We start from the raw sequence: 20,485 nt of genomic DNA, 5'->3' as shown, positions 1-20,485 counted from the left end.
TCTCACCGGTCCACACTCTCTCTCTCTCTCTCTCACCGGTCCACTCTCTCTCTCACCGGTCCACTCTCTCTCTCACCGGCCCACTTTCTCTCTCTCTCTCTCACCGGTCCACACTCTCTCTCTCTCTCTCTCACCGGCCCACTCTCTCTCTCTCTCTCTCACCGGTCCACACTCTCTCTCTTACCGGTCCACTGTCTCTCTCACCGGCCCACTCTCTCTCTCTCTCACTGGCCCACTCTCTCTCTCTCTCTCTCTCACTGGTCCACACTTTCTCTCTCTCTCTCACCGGCCCACTCTCTCTCTCACCGGCCCACTCTCTCTCTCTCCTCTCTCTCTCTCTCACCGGCCCACTCTCTCTCTCTCTCTCACCGGTCCACATCTCTCTCTCTCTCTCTCTCTCTCTCACCGGTCCACTCTCTCTCACCGGTCCACTCTCTCTCTCTCACCGGTCCACTCTCTCTCTCTCTCTCTCTCACCAGTCCACTCTCTCTCTCTCTCTCTCACCGATCCACTCTCTCTCTCTCTCTCTCTCACCGATCCACTCTCTCTCTCTCTCTCTCTCTCACCGGTCCACTCTCTCTCTCTCTCACCGGTCCACTCTCTCTCTCTCTCACCAGTCCACTCTCTCTCACCGGTCCACTCTCTCTCTCTCTCACCGGTCCACTCTCTCTCTCTCTCACCGGTCCACACTCTCTCTCTCTCACCGGTCCACTCTCTCTCTTTCTCACCGGTCCACACTCTCTCTCTCTCTCACCGGTCCACTCTCTCTCTCTTTCTCACCGGCCCCACTCTCTCTCTCTCTCTTTCTCACCGGTCCACTCTCTCTCTCTCTCTCACCGGTCCCGCTCTCTCTCTCACCGGTCCACTCTCTCTCTCTCTCACACACACACCGGTCCACTCTCTCTCTCTCTCTCTCTCTCACTCTCTCTCACCGGTCCACTCTCTCTCTTTCTCACCGGTCCACTCTCTCTCTCTCACCGGTCCACTCTCTCTCACCGGTCCACTCTCTCTCACCGGTCCACTCTCTCTCTCTCTCACCAGTCCACTCTCTCTCTCTCACCGTTCCATTCTCTCTCTCACACTGGTCCCACTCTCTCTCTCACCGGTCCACTCTCTCTCTCACCGGTCCACTCTCTCTCTCACCTGTCCACTCTCTATCTCTCTCTCACACGGGTCCACTCTCTATCTCTCTCTCACACGGGTCCACTCTCTCTCTCTCTCCCTCTCACCGGTCCACTCTCTCTCTATATCCCCTGCCGATCCACTCTCTCTTTCTCTCTCTCCTGCCGATCCACTCTCTCTCTCTCTCTCCTGCCGATCCACTCTCTTTCTCTCTCTCCCCTGCCATTCCACTCACTCTCTCCCCTGCCGATCCACCCTCACTCTCATCCCCAGTTGATTTTACGCACTCTCTCCTCCTGCCAAGCACACTACCTCTGTCTGTCTCTGCTGATCACGGTTCCCTCCCACTATGCCAAACACACTCCCTCTCCCCACCCCCACCAATTGAGAGCACTCTACTGGTCAGCCGATTATTGTCCGCCCTTCACATTTGGGGACTTTCCTCTCCTGTTTGACAGTTCCTGTCCAAGTTGTGGTACTCCATTTGCTGCCTGTTAACGGGAGAAGGAACAAATCATCAAAATGTGGCCTTCCTGTTACTTTTGGCAGGATCTCCACAACTTTGACAGAACCTACAGCCATTTTCTCAGCTATTCAGGAGATAAGGAATGTTGGAGCAGTTAAAACAGAGTAGCTCTAATTCCTACTTCACACCCCCATTCTGCTATTTTAACACCCTGATACAGATGGTGGAAGCTTTAATTTTTTTTAATTGGCTTTGCATGATATATACAGTTCTCCAATGGTACTTTAGTTCCCTGATGAATGGACAACTACTGTGACTGTTCCAACCAGTGAACCTGTCAGGAAGTCAACTTCCCTTATTGGAATCTGGAGCAGGGAACTTGGTTCATCCCTGCCATCCAGCATTCAACTGAGAAAACCTTGACACAGGCAAGTAACAAAACATGCCGACAATAAAGTAAGGTTTTGTAGACAAGAACTGTACATTGTCACAAACCAGGAAACAAGTTAATAATTAGGAAGTTAATGCCAGATGGGAAGTCAGGTAAAACTTCATCACTCAAGAGATGAGAGCTAAATAAGCAGGAAGGAACATTTCAGCAGACAGTATAAATGGATTCAAGATACAACTAAATATCATCTTTCTGAAGAGGAGAAGGATTGAAGCATTTTGTGCGACGATAGAAAAGACATATTCAGGTCCATTAAAAAAGGGAATTGTTGAACCCAATGACCATTTCAAATCTTTATAATTTACAATAATTTGGTGCAGAACAAGAAAGGTGTTTTTTTTTAAAAAGCTTTCATGTAACAAATTATGTTCCAGAGTAACATCCCTGCCCCCGTTTCTGCCAGTTCTTCCCAATCTCACCTCATTTCCTTGGAAATCTCTTGCAGTGGGATTTTGCGGTGAAGAGCCTGATGTGTCATGGCCAGTACAGCCATTCCCAGACACTCATTTTCTATTTCATGAAATTCATAATCGTTTTTAGGATCTCGAACAGGTGCTAGACCTTTGATCAAATCGTATTGTCCCTGGAAGAAGAAATCAATTGTGAGTTCCACTAAAAAGAGCACAAAGAACGACCATAATCATAGAATTTACAGTGCAGAATAATAATAATCACTTGTCACAAGTAAGCTTCAATGAAGTTACTGTGAAAAGCCCCTAGTCGCCACATTCCAGCGCCTGTTCGGGGAGACCGGTACGGGAATTGAACCCGCGCTGCTTGTATTGTTCTGCATTGCAAGCCAGCTATTTAGCCAACTGTGCCAAACCAACCCCTAGAAGGAGGCCATTCGGCCCATCGAGTCTGCACCGGCTCTTGGAAAGAGCACCCTACCTAAGGTCTACACATCCACCCTATCCCCATAACCCAGTTAGCCCACCCCACACGAAGGGCAATTTTGGACACTAAGGGCAATTTAGCATGGCGAATCCACCTAACCCACACATCTTTGGACTGTGGGGGGAAACCAGAGCACCCGGAGGAAACCGATGCAGACACGGGGAGAACGTGCAGACTCCGCACAGACAGTGGCCTAGACGGGAATCGAACCTGGGACCCTGGAGCTGTGAAGCAACTGTGCTAACCACTGTGCTACCGTGCTGCCCACTGTTCTCAGTCCCAATGGCACTGTTCATCAGGGTCATTCACTAACTTTGCCAAGAGCACTGGGCGGAATTCTCCGCTCCCGGGAAAAATCGGAAGGCCGTCGTGAACTCGGCCGAGTTTCATGACGGCCTCGGAGGCCGCTCCTCTCACCGTATTCACCCCCACCCGGGGGGCTAGGAGCGGCGCTCCGTTATTCTCGCCGGCCGGGCCTTGACGCTTGCGCTGAGAATGACGTGGCCGATGCGCCTAAGTGACGTCAGCCACGCATGCGCAGGTTGGCCGGCTCCAACCCGCGTACGCGCGGCTGACGTCACGACGGCTGACGGCTCAAACCCGCGCATGCGCAGTGGCCGTCTTCCCCTCCTCTGCCCCACAAGACGTGGCAGCTTGATCTTGCGGGGCGGCGGAGGGGAAAGAGTGCGTCGCTTTGAGACGCTGGCCCGACGATCGGTGGGCACCGATCGCGGGCCAGTCCCCTCCCGAGCACGGCCGTGGTGCTCACTCCCCTCTCCGCCCCCCACAGGCTTCAAATGGGCCTTTGGCGCCCATGTTCACGACGGCAGCGACCAGGTGTGGTTGCCGCTGTCGTGAAACTGTCGCGAATGGCAGGCCGCTCGGCCCATCCGGGTCGGAGAATCGGCGGTCGCCGTGAAAAATGGAAAGCGGCGATTCTTCTGAGCAGGGGGGGTGGGAGAATCGCGGGGGGCACCAAGGAGGCGTGAAATGAGTCGCCCGGCCCTCCCGCGATTCTCCCACCCGGTGTAGGGAGCGGAGATTCGCGCCCACTGTCTCCGTCTTTCACATTCATTCACTTTTTGACCGTCTCTGTTTGCTTTTCTCTCGCTTGTCCCAACTATCCTTTTTTCCACCTGCCCAGCCGACTCCCCTCGCCCATCCGGCCGACTCCTTTCGCCTGCCCAGCCAACTTCCCAATTATAAACAAAGAAATCTGTTAATTGTTGAACATTTGTGATCAACATTCAACAAGCAGTATAGACTGATTCTAACACAAACAGAATACTCCCAGCACATATACAAGTTGGGTTTATATACAGGCACTGATGTAAATTGGAAGGACTTCTATTTCAAGTGACAAGCAACCACAATTGTGAAGAAATCAGCCGGTGTTTAAAATTGTTGGGAATAAGCAAAAGCATGGAAGAATGAGATTTCTGTGCAACAAACTAAGAAGTTGGCAGCAACATTATTATGCCAATTAGTGAGCCTAAATAAGTACATGTACAAGCATTACATGATTCAGGAGACTGCGGACATCTTTGTTCAGCAATATAGGAATTACAGCTGCACACAAAGATCACTGAAATTCAAATTATTCACAAGTTAAACTGAAGGTCTGGAGGCTGAAAATTGCTGAATCCCAATGCTAAAAACCTTTCTTTTAAAATTCTACCTGGGCAAACAGGTATTCCAGGGAATTTGCATCCAAAAGAGGAGTTCCATTTTCTGTACTTTTGGGATCATAACCATTTTTCTGCTTTCTTGTAGGAGTGTGTCTCCAGACAGGTTGCTCATTTTCATTGGATCCATGCCAGTTTCCAAAGAAGAACCTGCAGAGAAGAGGGTATTGTTGGTACTGGAAGTCAGTCAGTATGGTCGCAGTGGCAGAGATTAAAGGATACCGAAGGTGTAAAATTAGACAGGCAACAGTGGCAGAAAGCATTTTCTTTCCAGTCTGCCGAGTTATGGATGGTTTAGCACTTTTATTCTCACAGGCTCCACAAATTTTCAGGCTTGACTGTGGCATCAGTAGAAAGACACTAAACAGAATCCTGGTACTTATCTACAAGATTTTCTGGTTTTAAAATAACATGGGTAATGTAACAGTAGACTCAGTTCCACAGAGGGCTGTGTATTTACCAATTGAGGCATTGGCCAGCTAAGATGCTTTTCAGTGCAGCAGACTGATTTCACCCATACTGGAGGTTTTACAATGAAACAGTCACTCAAAAAGTGTAATTTTCAAAGTACAACAAACTGCTGACTTATTCTGTGTAAGAGTGCTGGCCATCTTTCAATACCTCACACAAGGAACCATTCTACAGAATGAGTGTTGGAAAGCTATTTAAATATGGGTTGTACAATAGCTGAGTCACCTATCTCACGGGCCATGTGCACATTCCATCAGGCCGCCACGAATAACGATCAAAAGAGCATGGAACCCAGCCAGATAAATAAATTCAGAAAAATGTATACCAATCGTAGCCTCTCGACACCTATCCTGTCTGAGATCAGCTCATTCTGGGGATTAACATGAGGTTTTCCTTACCTGGGTCAATGCACCTATCTACAGAACCATCAAGAAAAGTTACAAAACACTATTATATTGAATCAAACATAGCCAGATATTGGAAGGGTTGTCTTATGTACCTTAATGAGAAGCCGTGGCAAGGCTGATGATATTATGTCTGATGGTATTATGATTCAAGAGTAAATATCTCAAAAGTCTGGGTCTTGCTGATAAGCAGGCACAGCTTCAGTTGTTTGCGTCAGCATGGTATTTACATAGTCCAGTAATACCAAAAGCCACTATACACTGCTTGCATCTATAAATAGCTATTCCAAATCAACCAAACAAAAACAAGCAAAATAAAAAGGAAAACTGGGAAATACACAGCCAATTGACATCTGTAAAAATAAAATTATAGGTTTTGGTTCGCACTCCATGTTTTCATGAAAATAACAAATATCAGAACTTGTCTTTTCACTGTTCAGCTACTGACTGAGCTGCTGCCGACTTCCACCTTCTTCTATTTGCACATTAAGAATAAACCATCTGTTATGTGTCAATAATAGTTCCCTGACTTAAAGAGAATGATCAGACCAATTATGTTGATTAGACCAGCAAGAAATGATCACCCGCAGATTGATGCACTACAGCATTAAGTTGTGTAACTCCGCATCCATCCCACTAACCCCACTATGCCATGCTGACATGTTGACAATGGAAAGGCATCGAGAAGAATAGAAGCCTCTTTGTGTGGCAGAATCATAATAAACCTAACTACCGCTTTCAAATAACTTTGGTGGAGGTTGGAAGCAGACTGCTCACCCTAATGCAGACACTCAGCCTGATGCAAATGGGACAGAGCAATAAAGATTATTATTATTATGAAATTTGATTATCATTATCTTAACTTCTAAAGCAATAGTAACAACATGCAAACTGTCTATATTTTTTTAAAACAAATTATGCAAAATGCATTTACATTACTCAAATGTCTCGGCCAATATTGTACCCAACGTATTCTGAAGTCGCTTGCACTTTATGATTCATAACATCGGCTGTTTGTCTTGGGACATGATATATCCAAACCCCTAACCATAAACCACAGCTCAGAACATGAATACCAAAAGTTCCCTTTTCGTATTGCAGGCAGGAGTTTAGTCTGAGTTTGTTTAGAACACCCATTTTGTTTTTGGCTCGTTGGTTGCTTAAATAATGGCAGCATCAGATGAACCCATAAAACAAGTTGCTTTCGGGCAGCACAGTGAATCAATGGTTTGCACTGCTGCCTCACGCCGCCGAGGACCCGGGTTCAATCCCGGCCCTGCGTCACTGTCAATGTGGAGTTTGCTCCTCCTCTCTCCTTCCCCCCCCCCCCCCCCCCCCCCACACACACACACACACACAAAGAACAATTGCAGGTAGCTAGATTGCCCATACTAAATTACCCCTTAATTGGGCAAAAAAAAAGAATTGGGTACTTTAAATTTATTTTTAAAGAAAACAAGTTGCTGTTCCTCGGGGAATTAAGCGGTTATCCAAATATTTGGATGATTTCTAGTAACTTACATACTTACCTGCATATACAGGAACAAGATTAGACACTTCCCATTTGAATGTTGGCACGGAAATTAACAGGGCCAAGGTACAAAGGTTGGGGTGGGAGGTTTTCAGATGAGAAACCCAGAAGTCCAACTTTTCTTGCATGGAGTTTCCACAGCATGTGCCTTTTGTCCTTGACCGATTACCTGCCTGAAATCACCCTGATTAACAAGCGTGACAGCCAGTTTGGTAATAATAATGATGAGAAAGACTCAGGAACAGGCTGCTGCAGCAGATAAGTCTGATCCATGAGCTTGGAGGGTGAGGTTTGGGGGGGGGGGGGGGGGGGGGGGTGACGACTTTGAGCCTTAATTCAGGGGAAGTAGGCATGGGTAGGAACATAGGATATAGGAGCAAGAATAGGCCATTCAGCCCTTTGAATGTAGTCCAACATGTTGAATGAGGATTGTGGCTGATCGGATTGTGGTGTCAATCTACTTTCCTGTCCATCCCCCAGAAATAGAATAGAAGCAGGCAGGTGTCTGATACCCTGAATTTCAGGCTGGAGGAGCTCCAAACCCTGACAAATGGGTCTTTGTGGGCTTGGTGGGACGAGAGGAAACACCCCTGTTCCTGTTGGCCCATAGGCAGTGCTCGAACGACAGCGATCCTGTCCCCATTCTTCTCCAGCGGATAGAACTTCACAGGGATGGGAAATATGGCTGTCATTGTTTTCCTGGAAGTAAAATCAGGGACCACCAGCCTCATTAAAATATTTTCAAAAAACCTCAGTGGATTAATATCTGTGCCTATCCCACCTCTGTTCAACCTGTAAGAGGACAGCTGGGACTGGGTTTCAGAGATTTACATTTTACCTCAATACCAACCTACCTGTTAAAATTCATCTCAACTCCCTCATTCTTTTCCTCTTTTATTTTTCGGTTTCCTGGTCTTTAGAATGAGGGGTGACAGTAGATCTCTGGTATTCAAGCAGACATTTTACACACAGATTTTTATAATAATAATAATCTTTATTGTCATAAGTAGGCTTACATTAACACTGCAATTAAGTTACTGTGTAAAGCCCCCAGTCGCCACACTCCGGCGCCTGTTCGGGTACACGGAGGTAGAATTCAGAACGTACAATTCACCTAACAAGCACATCTTTCGGGACTTGTGGGAGGAAACTGGAGCACCTGGAGGTAACCCACGCAGACATGGGGAGAACAAATTCCTACGGGTGCACATCACCAAAATCTGTCCTGGTCCACCCACGTCAACGCTGCCACCAAGAAAGCACAACAGCGCCTTTACTTCCTCAGGAAACTAAGGAAATTTGGCATGTCCACACTGGCTCTTACCAACTTTTACAAATGCACCATAGAAAGCATCATATCTGGCTGCATCACAGCCTGGTATGGCAACTGCTCAGCCCAAGACTGCAAGAAACTTCAGAGAGTCGTGAACACAGCCCAATCCACCACATGAACCTGCCTCCCATTCACTCACTCCATCTACACCTCCCATTGTCTTGGGAAAGCAGGAAGCCTAATCAAAGACCCCTCCCACCTGGCTTACTCGCTCTTTTAACATCTTCCACAGAGCAGGAGATACAAAAGTCTGAATACTCGCACTAACAGATTCAAAAACAGCTTCATCCCCGCTGTTACCAGACTCCTAAACGGCGCTCTTATGGACTGACCTGATTAATACTGCACTCCTATATGCTTCACCCGATGCCGGTGTCTATGTATTTACATTGTGTACCTTGTGTTGCCCTATTATGTATTTTCTTTTTATGTACTAAATGATCTGTTTCAGCTGCTCGCAGAAAAATACTTTTCACTGTACTCAGTACAAGTAACAATAACAAATCCATCCAAGAATACCATTGTACAATTCTAGATGCTGTTTAGAATATCAACAAATGATTTGTATTCTATTCATTACATTAAACATTTGTGTCTGACAGATGAGTACCTCTCATCCTTAGGCTCCAAACTCTCTTCCTTCAATTACAGCCTACATTGGTTTTCTTTATTTGTCATATTTTTATTGTTACTGCCCCTTTGAATGTTGTTCTTTACCAAATGCACCATACACCAGAAATGTAAAGGTCTCACTAATGGTATACAAAATAGATGGAATAGATGAAATGCGGCAGTGGGAATATCCAATAGACTAGAGCAAGAGTACAGGTCGTCTTGTTGGGTTTCAAAGAGTTTCCCAATATGGTTTGTAATAGAAAATCCTTGCACCTTGCCTCGTCATTCTGCCTGATAAATCTCAGAGGAAAATAATTTGCTTTTACCTGCAGCATAGAGTTTAGACATTTGATTTGTTCGGATTAAAAACCCATACAGATGGAATTACATTGTGTATTTATCATATGTCCTATGTTTTTCATGTATGGAGCGATCTGTCTGGACTGTATGTAGAACAATACTTTTCACCGTACCTCTGTACAGATGACAATAAATCAAATCCAAAACATTGAAGGCAGGCTCCTTTTAAAAAAAATAAATTTAGAGGACCCAATTATTTATTTTTCTTTTCCAATTAAGGGGCAATTTAGCGTGACCAATCCACCTAACTGAACATCTTTTGGGATGTGGGGGTGAAACCCACGCAGACATGGGGAGAATATGCAAACTCCAGAAGGACAGTGACTCAGGGCTGGGATTCGAACCCAGGTCCTCAGCGCCGCAGTCCCAGTGCTATCCACTGCGTCACATGCCGCCCTCTGGTACCCAGACTCTACTGACCCAACAGTTACTTTTTTCTGGCAAATGAGACACTTTTTCTGGCAAATGAGACAATGTTCTACCCAGTTTGACAATAGTACAGACCAAGCAAACCAGCTGAACATTTTTTTCTAATTCTTTTTGTTGATTTCTAAAAGAAATAAGGAGCAGGTAAACAGAGTACGATACAATATGATAATGCAACTCTCCTTCAATAAACAGACAAACAAAAACTGTAAAAAAAACCCAGTAAAATTGAATCAGCTGGATATTAGCCAAAACTGAAATGTTTGCCTGAAACTTCAACTTCTGAATAATTTCCTAAAAACAGAATTTACAAGTGGAAGAATCCACTTCTTGACTTTATGAAGTTCCTCCAGTGTTGACTGGACATCACTGTACTTCGTCAGCGCATTATTTCCTCCGAGGAGTTCATAGCAAATGCCTGCTCCTAAGGTGCTATTAACTATTCAAAAGTTAAGAAATAAAATGGGGTACAGCTGGGAGAAACCAAATTATTTTTTTCTCCAATTAAGGGACAATTTAGCGTGGCCAATCCACCTAACCCGCACATCTTTGGGTTGTGGGGGTGAAACCCACGCAGACAAGGGGAGATGTGCAAACTCCTCACAGACAGTGACCCAGGGCCTGCATGGGTAGAATGTAATGCCCTCATCAAACAGGGGTGTCAAATGGTCACACATCACCTTCCTACAATTCCCCAATTAAATCTGGGGCAGGAAAGCTCATGGACGGCCTTCTGGCCCCAACACCAATTGAGGCCATTAAGTTGGCAATTGATGCTCATTTCAAGGGCCTCACCCTGAAGTCTCTTTTTCAGCCAGTGTCAAGTAGGCCAGTTGCCACTTGTGAAGTCCAAATAGCAGACTAGACTCCGGCATATTTACTTGCCTGCTCCCAGAACAGGGGTGGTCAGTGCCTGATTGAGGGACCCATGAAGCAGTTCAGAGAAGGTTTACCAGACTAGGGTTTCCCAAACTGTTCCAGTCACAGAATCCTTTTGACCTCCCAAGAGTACTAATGGAACCTCGGAGAAATATCCTTGTAATATTGAAGAGTTGAACCACAAAACATTGATTGGTTTGAATTGAATAGGTACAAACATACAAAAACAAATTTATAAATTTCCTGTGCTTTTTTTTTAAAAAACAGTCTCACAAGAATATTTAAATCCTACCTCATTCGATAATGTAACTTCACCGATGTTTGCTCATCGACTTTGAAGATATGATTGGGTGAAAACCAGAGTTCTTTATTGGCGTCGTAAAGGGTAAAGAGATTCTGGCATAATGGAGAAATACCTGATAAAAGAAAAATTAAAAAGCTCACCTCAAATATTAAATGATATCAGGCACACAATGAATGTAACAAAAGGTAAGTCAGCTCATTAAACCTTCAACAGTGCATTCACCAATTCTGCCACACACAATCATAATCAGTTTTGTTGTTCTCTTTCATCAAGGCTTCTTTCCGGAGCATCTTCCTAAACCACAACCACTTAGAAAGTCTTAGTTTCTTTTTCACTTGCCCAGTGAGGTGGGGAGGCAAGAATGGAACAGCTATCACTTCTGGATGAGAGTTCCCGGGTGGGAACAGATTCTTGACTGACAATGAAGTCAAGGAGTATGGGGGTAGACAGGAAAGTAGAGATCACAATCAGATCAAGCAAAACCTTATCAAATGCCGGAGCAGAATTGAGGGGCCGAATGTTTTATCCCTGCTCCTCATTCATATGTATGTTTATTCAAAGGCAGTAAGTGCATGGAAACTGCATTGCCAAGTCACACACCATCCTAACTTTGGCACTTGTCTTTAACGTTACGGGGTTGAACCCTGAAACGTTCTGCATAATAGTACTATGGAAGCATCTTCACTGTGTTGATTGAAAGGATTCAAGAAGGTAGATCACCAGCACTTGCTCAAGGGCAGCTTGGGATGGGTAATTAATGTTGGTATTGCCAGCAATACCCATATGCTGATAATCAAGTTTTAAAATGTATTCCTATTGTTCTTGCTGCTCTGAACGTTTGACTTTCCTCTCTTGTTTCTCCTACACGTTTTGACTTTTGTAGTGGCCACGCTTCTTCAACCCAGTTTCTCAACTGTGAAAGCAGCTGACTACTGAGGAGGACAAAGTGGGAAAATAGCTACCTTGCTTCTTTCCTCTTCCATTAGACTATGTAGCACGATTTGATAGTGCTGCTGCTGTGATTGGTAACATTGTGCGTTCAGACTGGTGCCCTCCTGCAACATTGCCCTATGCATTGAAACTTAAAACCTGCTTTGTCAATCTTTCAACATCAAATCATAGATACCAAAGGACTATTCAACTGCAACTCAGTAGAAAGTGAAGAAGTGTCTTCTATAAAATAGCGAGTGGTTTCAAAAGTCATTTGAACCATTGGGGCACTAACTAATCTCACCTGACTGACCAAACGATCCCAATAAATCCTCAAATGAAGAAGGGAAAATAGGGCAGAAAATACTGGTGAGGGAAGCCACAAGTTGCAGTGGGTGGAAAGATGTTGTTACTCCCAGTGGGCGAGAGTGGCATTGGAATTCTTCCTTTGATATGCATCAATAGCAGCCTTCAGCTCATTTTTGTCCTTCAAAAATAAAGTCCCATCCACTGGAAAGCAAAACAGCTCCACTGTCCACCAGCCCTGTAGTGCCTCTTCCCTCCTTCAAAGCCAAAGTGAATTTGCATTTTCAGTCCTCCTGGTTGGGTGTCCAATCCTGCCACTCTGTTGAAATGGTTGGTCTGCCTCCATTCCCACCACCTTCTTCCTCATTTCTTCTTTCCTCTTCCGGTGTTCTCCCATTTTTAAAACATTCATTCCCAAGAGATAGGTGTTGCTGGAAAGATTTGTTTCCAATCCCAGTTGCCTTGTGAAAAAAATGTAGATTCCTCTTCTTAAGCATACTGCACTCGGTGTCGTGACGATGCTCCCACAATGCTGATTTCAGGGACGACTTCTAGGATTTTGATCCAGCAATGATGCAGGAAAAACATACGCCTAAGTTAGGATGGTGTGAAACTTGGAGTGTCGCGACATTAGGCTCATGCATGATAGCTGATTTACTGAGAAAAGTGCAGTTTTGTGCACATGAACTGTTAAACATAAATGCAGGGGAAACCATTGCTGATAAAAATAGATCTGAATGTCTATATGTTCATGACCAATGTTGTGAAATGATAGCCCAAGTGAAGAGGGTCCCAGGGTGTATTCACAGGATAATTCATTATAAACACAAACCAAACCATTAGAAAAGATTATGGTTAGGCTTCAGAATATCATGTGCAATCATGGCTTCTTCACATGGTAAGAGATATTTTTTTGTTTAAAAAAATAAATAAATTTAGAGTACCCAATTCATTTTTTCCAATGAAGGGGCAATTTAGCATGGCCAATCCACCTACCCTGCACATCTTTGGGTTGTGGAGGCGAAGCCCACGCAAACACGGGGAGAATGTGCAAACTCCACACGGACAGTGACCCAGAGCCGGGATTGAACCTGGGACCTCGGCGTGGTGAGGCAGCTGTGTTAACCAATGCGCCACCGTGCTGCCCTTGTGGTAAGAGATATCAAGGCTTGGGAATGGGAGGAGGGCTACAAGATAAATTTGCTGTCGAAAATACTTGGGGTGCTCAGATCGGCTCAATGAGCTGAAACCCTACACTGAGGAGGAGAATAGATTCAAGGGTGATTTGATAGGGGTTATAAAATAATTAAAAGACTTATTTAAGCAGAATGTTTATTTCAACAAAGTTATAAAATACCAGGGGTCATGTTTATTAAGTTAAGCAAAGGCAGAATGAGTTTAGATGTCACGCAGTTCGTCACATTGCAAAGAATAGTGGACCTGTGGAGCAAGCTGCCAGCTTGCATGGTGAATGCTGATTTGCTGTGTTCTTTCAAGCGAGATTGGTCTCCTAGACTGATTTTGATTCCCCTAAGCGAGTTGGAGGGGAATTTTGCAGTTTCTTACACCCGCCAATTAGAATGGATTTTTATGCCTCTCCCAGGAGTTCACATCGCTGGGTGGGTGAGCTGGATATACTTTGTTATGAATCTTTATGGTTGTATGGGGCTGCCAGAAGAACCAAAAGATAAGTTCCTGCCTGCCATTTTCATATGCTCATATGTTCTTGGGGGGGAAAAAATAACTTACATAAAAAAAAACAATGTTCTTACCACACTCCTTGGCAGCTTCGATGCACAACTCTTCAGCAATATGCTCACCCTCATGGCATTTAATGGATGAATTAGCCACATACATGAACACTTCCATGCCTTTTTCAGGAGTTGGCGTGAGCATTTGCAGCATGTTTGATTTTCTTTTTTTCAGGCAAAAGGCCATGGCACGGGACCACTTACATTTAGATCCTGCCGAAAGATTCAAATTGTACTATTATTATTTTGCTCAATACACAGAAAGAAAAATGCAGTTAGCAGAAACTGGGTGATAGCATGGCATCGTTTCAACTCCTCAATTTAGCAAGGCAATTTTAACTGACAGGATCGATTGATTTTGATATTGGGTGGGGTGTTAAACCAACATTTCGCCCAACTCCGTGGGTTTCCTGCTTTGTGAATTAGATTAGAATTACCTTCTAAGTAACAACCGAAGCCAGGCTTAACGAATGGAAGCCTGGTGTCTGTAAGCAATTGCTACAAGCAAATATGAGCATAGGGCCAGATTTGGCTTCTGAGGCACGTGACTAAAGTCTGGACATTTCAGTCAAAAGTACCCCAATACATGCAATTTTGGGGGTGGGTATGTTGTCAGGGCACAAACTAAAGAAACGGAGCTGCCACAGCCACAAGGAAGCGCTGTGGCTGGCTTGTCAGAAGAGACACCCTCCTGCTCTCGGACTTCGCCAAAGTTGTTTTTGAAGTTGTTTGCCTCTCAAGCCCTCACACTGGCACAACCCTCACCCTCCCCCCCCCATGCTGCCTCATACCTCCATACCACCCATGCCAACTCAATACAACCCATGACACCCACCCATCCCCCACACCCCCTCATACCTTCCATGCCACCTCTATGACTACTCACTCTGTCTCCACTTTAGGCAGGCCTCAGTAACTATGTGGAGACGAAAAATGTATTTTCACAATCTAATGAAGCTCTCACTCCTGCATACTTGAAAAAAAAACTCATTCACAAATCCATTCAAAAACTTTAAAATCTCAAGCAGTTAATTTCTTCTAAAAACAACTCGATTTCCATAATCATATGAAACCAACTAACTCTTCAATAGTCTTATTAAACTGACAACCTGTGAACTCAGAATCCCCTGCTGAGATAACTGTATCTTTCAAAACTCAGCAAACATTCATAATGACATAATAATAGTCCTTTGGAAAAAGTCAACAAAGAGCTCTATTAAAACTGCATGAACAGATGCCAATTTTTAAAAAACCTACACCTGTCAATCAAAGCTGTCTAGCAAAGGGTTTGTAAGTTTGAAAAGAGTGGGGAATTTTTAAAACTTCAGATCGTGATGAAGCTATAAGGGCTTATCTGCCCTTCGAGGGCATTTACGTTTACCACATCAACTTGTGACTCCCACACTGCACACGGAGGCCCTAATGGGGCATGTTTCAACTCTCAAACAAACATTAATTGGAAAACAGATTCATGCCTCCTCAAGTCACACCCCGTCCCCTTTCCCCACCCACACAATAGTTTGGCTGGAAATGGGAATGGGACTTCTGAATCTGGGTCCTGCTCACCATTTTTGGAGGTCCACAGATTCTTCCAGACTCTGAAAATTCAGCCCCAGCCCATAGCTTCAAGATATCAGTGTTGCCTTTGTTCTCTTGAGATCTCGGGCATAACCTTAACTATCGTCAAAGAGGGGACTTCCAGTAGCGGTATGTAGGTGGAGGTCGCACGTTGGGTGGCCCCTGTTAGAGTTTCTGGTTTTTGGCCATTCGTACCCATTTTTGGGGGGATTCTTTTGAATAATTAGGTGTTGGAAGGTCTGAGGAAGTTGTGAAATGTCAACATTCCAGAAGAAGAATCAGGGGAGGAAGGGGGAAGAGTGAAAGTCCGTCGGCGAGTCTGGCTGAGAGTCCAACGGGAGAAAGGATGGCAGGTGCCAGTTCATCGAGAGGGGCTGCTCCCATTATGATGGAAAAGCTGACTGAAGAAGTGGTCTCGGGAGAGTTGGTGCAGCTGTTCTCCAAGCACTTCAACTTGCATCAGAAAGAGATGACCTTGCTCAAGGAGTGGATAGATGAGACTCTTGCCCCAATAAAGGTGGCTTTGTCTAAGACGTCAATGGAGGTGCAGGAGCAAGGAGAGGTTTTGAAGAGGGTGGAGGAGGCATTGTCTCAGCACAGCGACCAGGTGAGGAGCTGCAGAGGGAGGTGGAGAGCAATAAAAGGCTGAGAGCCAAAGTGGTGGAACTGGAGAACAGGTCACGGAGGCAGAATTTGAGGACTGTGGGATTGCCCGAGAGTGTGGAGGACTAGAGACCGACAAAATACTTTGCGGAGATGTTCGACAATTGGACAAGGCCCATCAGTCGGTCCAGCTGAAGCCAGAGACAAATGAACCACCAAGGACTGTGATAGTCCACTTCCAAAGCTACCAGATGAAGGACAAGGTCTTGAGATGGGTGAAGCAGAATTGAGAGGTGAAGTGGGAAGGCATTGGTATTTGAATATACCAAGATCTTACTGCAGAGCTGGCGAGGAGGCCGGCAGCCTTTGGTCGGGTAAAGACGGTGTTGTATAGTAGCAATGTGAGGTTTGGAATGGTCTATCCGGCGAAGCTGAGGCTGACTCACAACTGGAAGAACTTGTTTTGAGACGGCGGAGGAAGCAGAGGCATTTTTGATGGCTGAAGGACCGGACAGAGAGGACTTTGATGTTGATAGTGATCTTTATTCTTTTCCCCTTTTTTGATGTATCTCCCCTCTCATTTTTCTTGTTATTTGGGGGTTGCTGTTTATTTTGGTGTAGTAGTGGGGAAGGGAGCATTTGGGGGTTGGTAGAGATTTTGTGTGTTTTTTCTTGTTGGGTTTGTGGGATTATGGGGTGGGCAGTTTGGAAGGTTTGGTCGTAGGGGGATTGGGTGTCAGTTTTGTTTCAGTGTTGCGATAGGGGTCGCCTTGCTAGCATATGCAGGTTGGCTAGTGAATGGGAGTGAGGTGGTGGGGGGGGCTGACAGTAACTAGGGTTAGGGCTGGGTTCCACCTGATGGGTGTGGCCTAGAGGAGTGGGTATGGTGGATAGGAAGGGTGGGGGGGGGGGGGGGAGGATTCACCGTCAGTGTTATGGGAAGTGATGAAGGCAGCAGTGAGGGGGTGAGGTTATTTTGTTTAAGGCACAGGTAAATGGGGAGGTGAGGAAGGAATGGCAACGGTTTGCAGAGGAGATTTTGGAAGTAGGTGGGAGGTATGCAGAGGACCTGGATCCGGGGCTTCTGGTGAGGAGAAAGGAGTTACAGGCGATGTTCGATCTTCTGTCTACAGGGATGGCAGTTTGACAGCTGGAAAGGGTGAGGGGGGTTGTTTATGAGCGTGGGGAGAAGGCTGGTGGCATCGCGGCAGGCCAGCTCCGGAGGAAAGCAGCGGCGAGGCAGGTATTCAGGTCAGAGATGGGGCGAATATGGTGCCGGAGCAGGTGAACAAGGTTTTTGGAGAGTTTTATAGGGACCTATATAGGTCAAAGCCACCAGAACCATGCCTCGGAGATGAAAATGAAAATGAAAATGAAAAGAAAATCGCTTATTGTCATAAATGGGCTTCAAATGAAGTTACTGTGAAAAGCCCCGAGTCGCCACATTCCGGTGCCTGTTCGGGGAGGCTGGTACGGGAATTGAACCGTGCTGCTGGCCTGCCTTGGTCTGCTTTCAAAGCCAGCTATTTATCCCTGTGCTGGAGGTTTTGGGAGTGCCCGGATGTGGGAGAGGAGGAGAGGGTTGGATTGGAGGAGCCAGTGGGAGTGGAAGAAGTGCAGGTAGTGATAGGGAAGGCACGGGGGCCGGGTGGTTTTTCCGTGGAATTTTATAAAAGGTTTAAGGATAAGTTGGCGCTGCTGTTGGTAGAAATGTTTGAGGATGCGAAGGTGTGGGAGGCCTTGCCAGAAATGATGGGTGAGGCATCCATTCATTGTTGTTTAAAAAGGTTAAAGATCCGGTGGATTATGGACCACATAGGCACATATTTCTGTTGAATGTGGATGCCAGGATACTGGCGAAGGTATTGGCGCGAGGTTGGAGAAGTGCCTTCCAAAGGTGATTGGGGAGGATCAAACGGGGTTCATTAAGGGTAGGCAGTTGTCATTGAATATACAGCGACTGCTGAATGTGGTGTGCGGGGGAAGGTTGCACAGGGGTTAGCAATGTTGCTTCACAGCGCCTGGGTCCTCGGTCGATTCCAGCTTGGATCACTATCTGTGCGGAGTCTGCACCTTCTCCGTGTCTGCGTGGGTTTCCTCCGGGTGCTCCGGTTTCCTCCCACAAGTCCCGAAAAACACGCTGTGAGGTGAATTGGACATCCTGAATTCTCCTTCAGTGTACCCGAACAGGTGCTGGAGTGTGGTGACTAGGAGATTTTTACAGTAACTTCATTGTTGTGTTAATGTAAGCCTACTTGTGACAATAATAAAGATTATTATTATTTTTGTGGTAGCAGGAAGGGAGCTGGAGGTGGTGGTGGCATTGGATGCAGAGAAGACGTTTGATTGGGTGGAGTGGAGCTATCTGTTTGGGGTCTTGGAGAGGTTTGGGATTGGGCCTGTGTTTGTGGCATGTGTGAAATTGTTGTTTAAGGATCCGATGGTGTGTGTATAAACCAATGGCATGAATTCAGGGTACTTTCTGCTGCATCGGAGGAGGAGGCAGGGATGCCCCATCTCCATGAGGCAGGGCAGCACGGTAGCATTGTAGGGCAGCATGGTAGCATTGTAGGGCAGCACGGTAGCATGTAGGGCAGCATGGTCGCATTGTAGGGCAGCACAGTAGCATTGTGGATAGCACAATTGCTTCACAGCTCCAGGGTTCCAGGTTCGATTCCCCGCTGGGTCACTGTCTGTGTGGAGTCTGCACATCCTCCCCGTGTGTGCGTGGGTTTCCTCCGGGTGCTCCGGTTTCCTCCCACAGTTCAAAGATGTGCAGGTTAGGTGGATTGGCTATGATAAATTGCCCTTAGTGTCCAAAATTGCCCTTAGTGTTGGGTGGGGTTACTGGGTTATGGGGATAGGGTGGAGGTGTTAACCTTGGGTAGGGTGCTCTTTCCAGGAGCCGGTGCAGACTCAATGGGCCGAATGGCCTCCTTCTGTACTGTAAATTCTATGAAATGTCCCCCTTTCTGTTTGCGCTGGCGATAGAGCCCGTGGCCATTGCGCTGATATATGGAAGGGGATAGTGAGGGGAGGGGGGTGGCGTGTGGAACACAGGGTGTCTCTGTATGCGGATGATCTGCATACAGAGCCATGAACTCTTCTGTGGGAGACATACTGCGTCTGCTTAAGAGATTTGGGGCTTTTTCAGGATCCAAGTTGAATTTGGGAGAAAGCGAGTATTTTCTGGTGTCTTCTCCAGGGGTGGGGGCTGAAGTGGGGGGGTTGCCGTTTCGGGTGGCAACAACCCATTCCAGATATTTGGGGGTGCAAGTGGCCCAGGATTGGGCGCAGATTCATGAGCTGAACTTTGAGTCTGGTTGGGAGGGTGAAAGCGGATTTATTGAGGTGGGACAGTTTTCCCCTGTAACTGGCAGGTCGGGTGCAGGCAGTTAATATCAACATTTTGCTGCATTTTCTAATTTTATTTCAGTGCCTGCTGGTCTTTTTGCTAAAATTGTTTTTTAAGGGGATGGATAGGTTGATTTTGTTATTTGTTTGGGCAGACAAGGTGGCCAGGATAAGGATGGCAGCACTTCAGAGGGGCTGGCTGTTGGGAGGGATTGGGCCTTCCAAACTTGTGGTATTATTCCTGGGCAGCAAATGTGGTGAGGGTGCAGGATTGGAGTAGGGAAGCAGAGGCTTTATGGGTAAAGATGGAAGTGGGCTCGTGTAAGGGGTCGGGGTTGCAGATGCTGGCGCAGGGAAGTATTCATTTGCCCCAGGGAAGTATTCAGGAAGTCCTATGGTGGTTGCCATGTTGAAGATTTGGAGGCAATTTCAGCGGTACTTTAAGTTGGGAGCGGGGTTGAGGCTGATGTTGATCCAAGGAATGATGGATTTGAGTCGGGAGGACAGATGCGAGGTTTCGGGGATGGGAAGAGAGCGGGGTAAAGGAGATAAAAGATTTGTTTTTGGAGGGGAGATTCGCAAGCTTGGAGGAGTTGAGGGGAAGTTTGGGATTCCGGGTAAGGAGGGTTTTCTGTATATGCAGGTGCAGCACTTTGGCTAGAATGGTTTTCCGACTTTTCTGATAGCGCCTGGCCTCATTGTTGGAAGATGTGCTGTCGGTAATGGGGTTGGAGGGTGGGGTCGTCTCGCCGATTTATGGGAGGATTTTGAAAGAGGAGAAGGTGACTATGGAGGGGTTAAGGCCAAGTGGGAGGAGGAGTTGGAGATAATGCTGGAGGGCAGACTGTGTTGTATGAGGTGCTGCAGAGGGTGTATGCCTCAACCTCGTGCGGGAGGCTGGGATAGATACAGTTGAAGGTGGTGCACAGGGTACTTTCGATGAAGTTAAGGATGAGCCAGCTGTTTGAGAGGGTAGAGTGTACTTGTGAACAGTGTGGGAGGGGCCCAGCTAGTCATGC

At 46.3% G+C, this 20,485-nt stretch overlaps 1 protein-coding gene across 2 annotated transcripts in view; it reads right to left on the bottom strand.

The window, feature by feature from the left end:
* Positions 1 to 20,485, bottom strand: part of jak1 (Janus kinase 1) — a 195,960-nt gene that overhangs the window by 104,568 nt on the left and 70,907 nt on the right. For both annotated transcript variants that reach the window (XM_038794475.1, XM_038794474.1), the window contains exons 2-5: positions 13,953 to 14,144; positions 10,933 to 11,056; positions 4,615 to 4,771; positions 2,459 to 2,622 (exon numbers count right to left, since the gene is read on the bottom strand). In XM_038794475.1, the coding sequence (XP_038650403.1) occupies positions 2,459 to 2,622; positions 4,615 to 4,771; positions 10,933 to 11,056; positions 13,953 to 14,118 (611 nt within the window). In that variant the 5' untranslated portion in view covers positions 14,119 to 14,144. The remainder of the gene's footprint in view (positions 1 to 2,458; positions 2,623 to 4,614; positions 4,772 to 10,932; positions 11,057 to 13,952; positions 14,145 to 20,485) is intronic.

The sequence above is a fragment of the Scyliorhinus canicula genome, chromosome 4 (assembly GCF_902713615.1).
Source record: "Scyliorhinus canicula chromosome 4, sScyCan1.1, whole genome shotgun sequence".
Taxonomy (NCBI): domain Eukaryota; kingdom Metazoa; phylum Chordata; class Chondrichthyes; order Carcharhiniformes; family Scyliorhinidae; genus Scyliorhinus; species Scyliorhinus canicula.
Note: the sequence above shows the minus strand (reverse complement) of the source record. Positions and strands in the feature narration are given on the sequence as shown.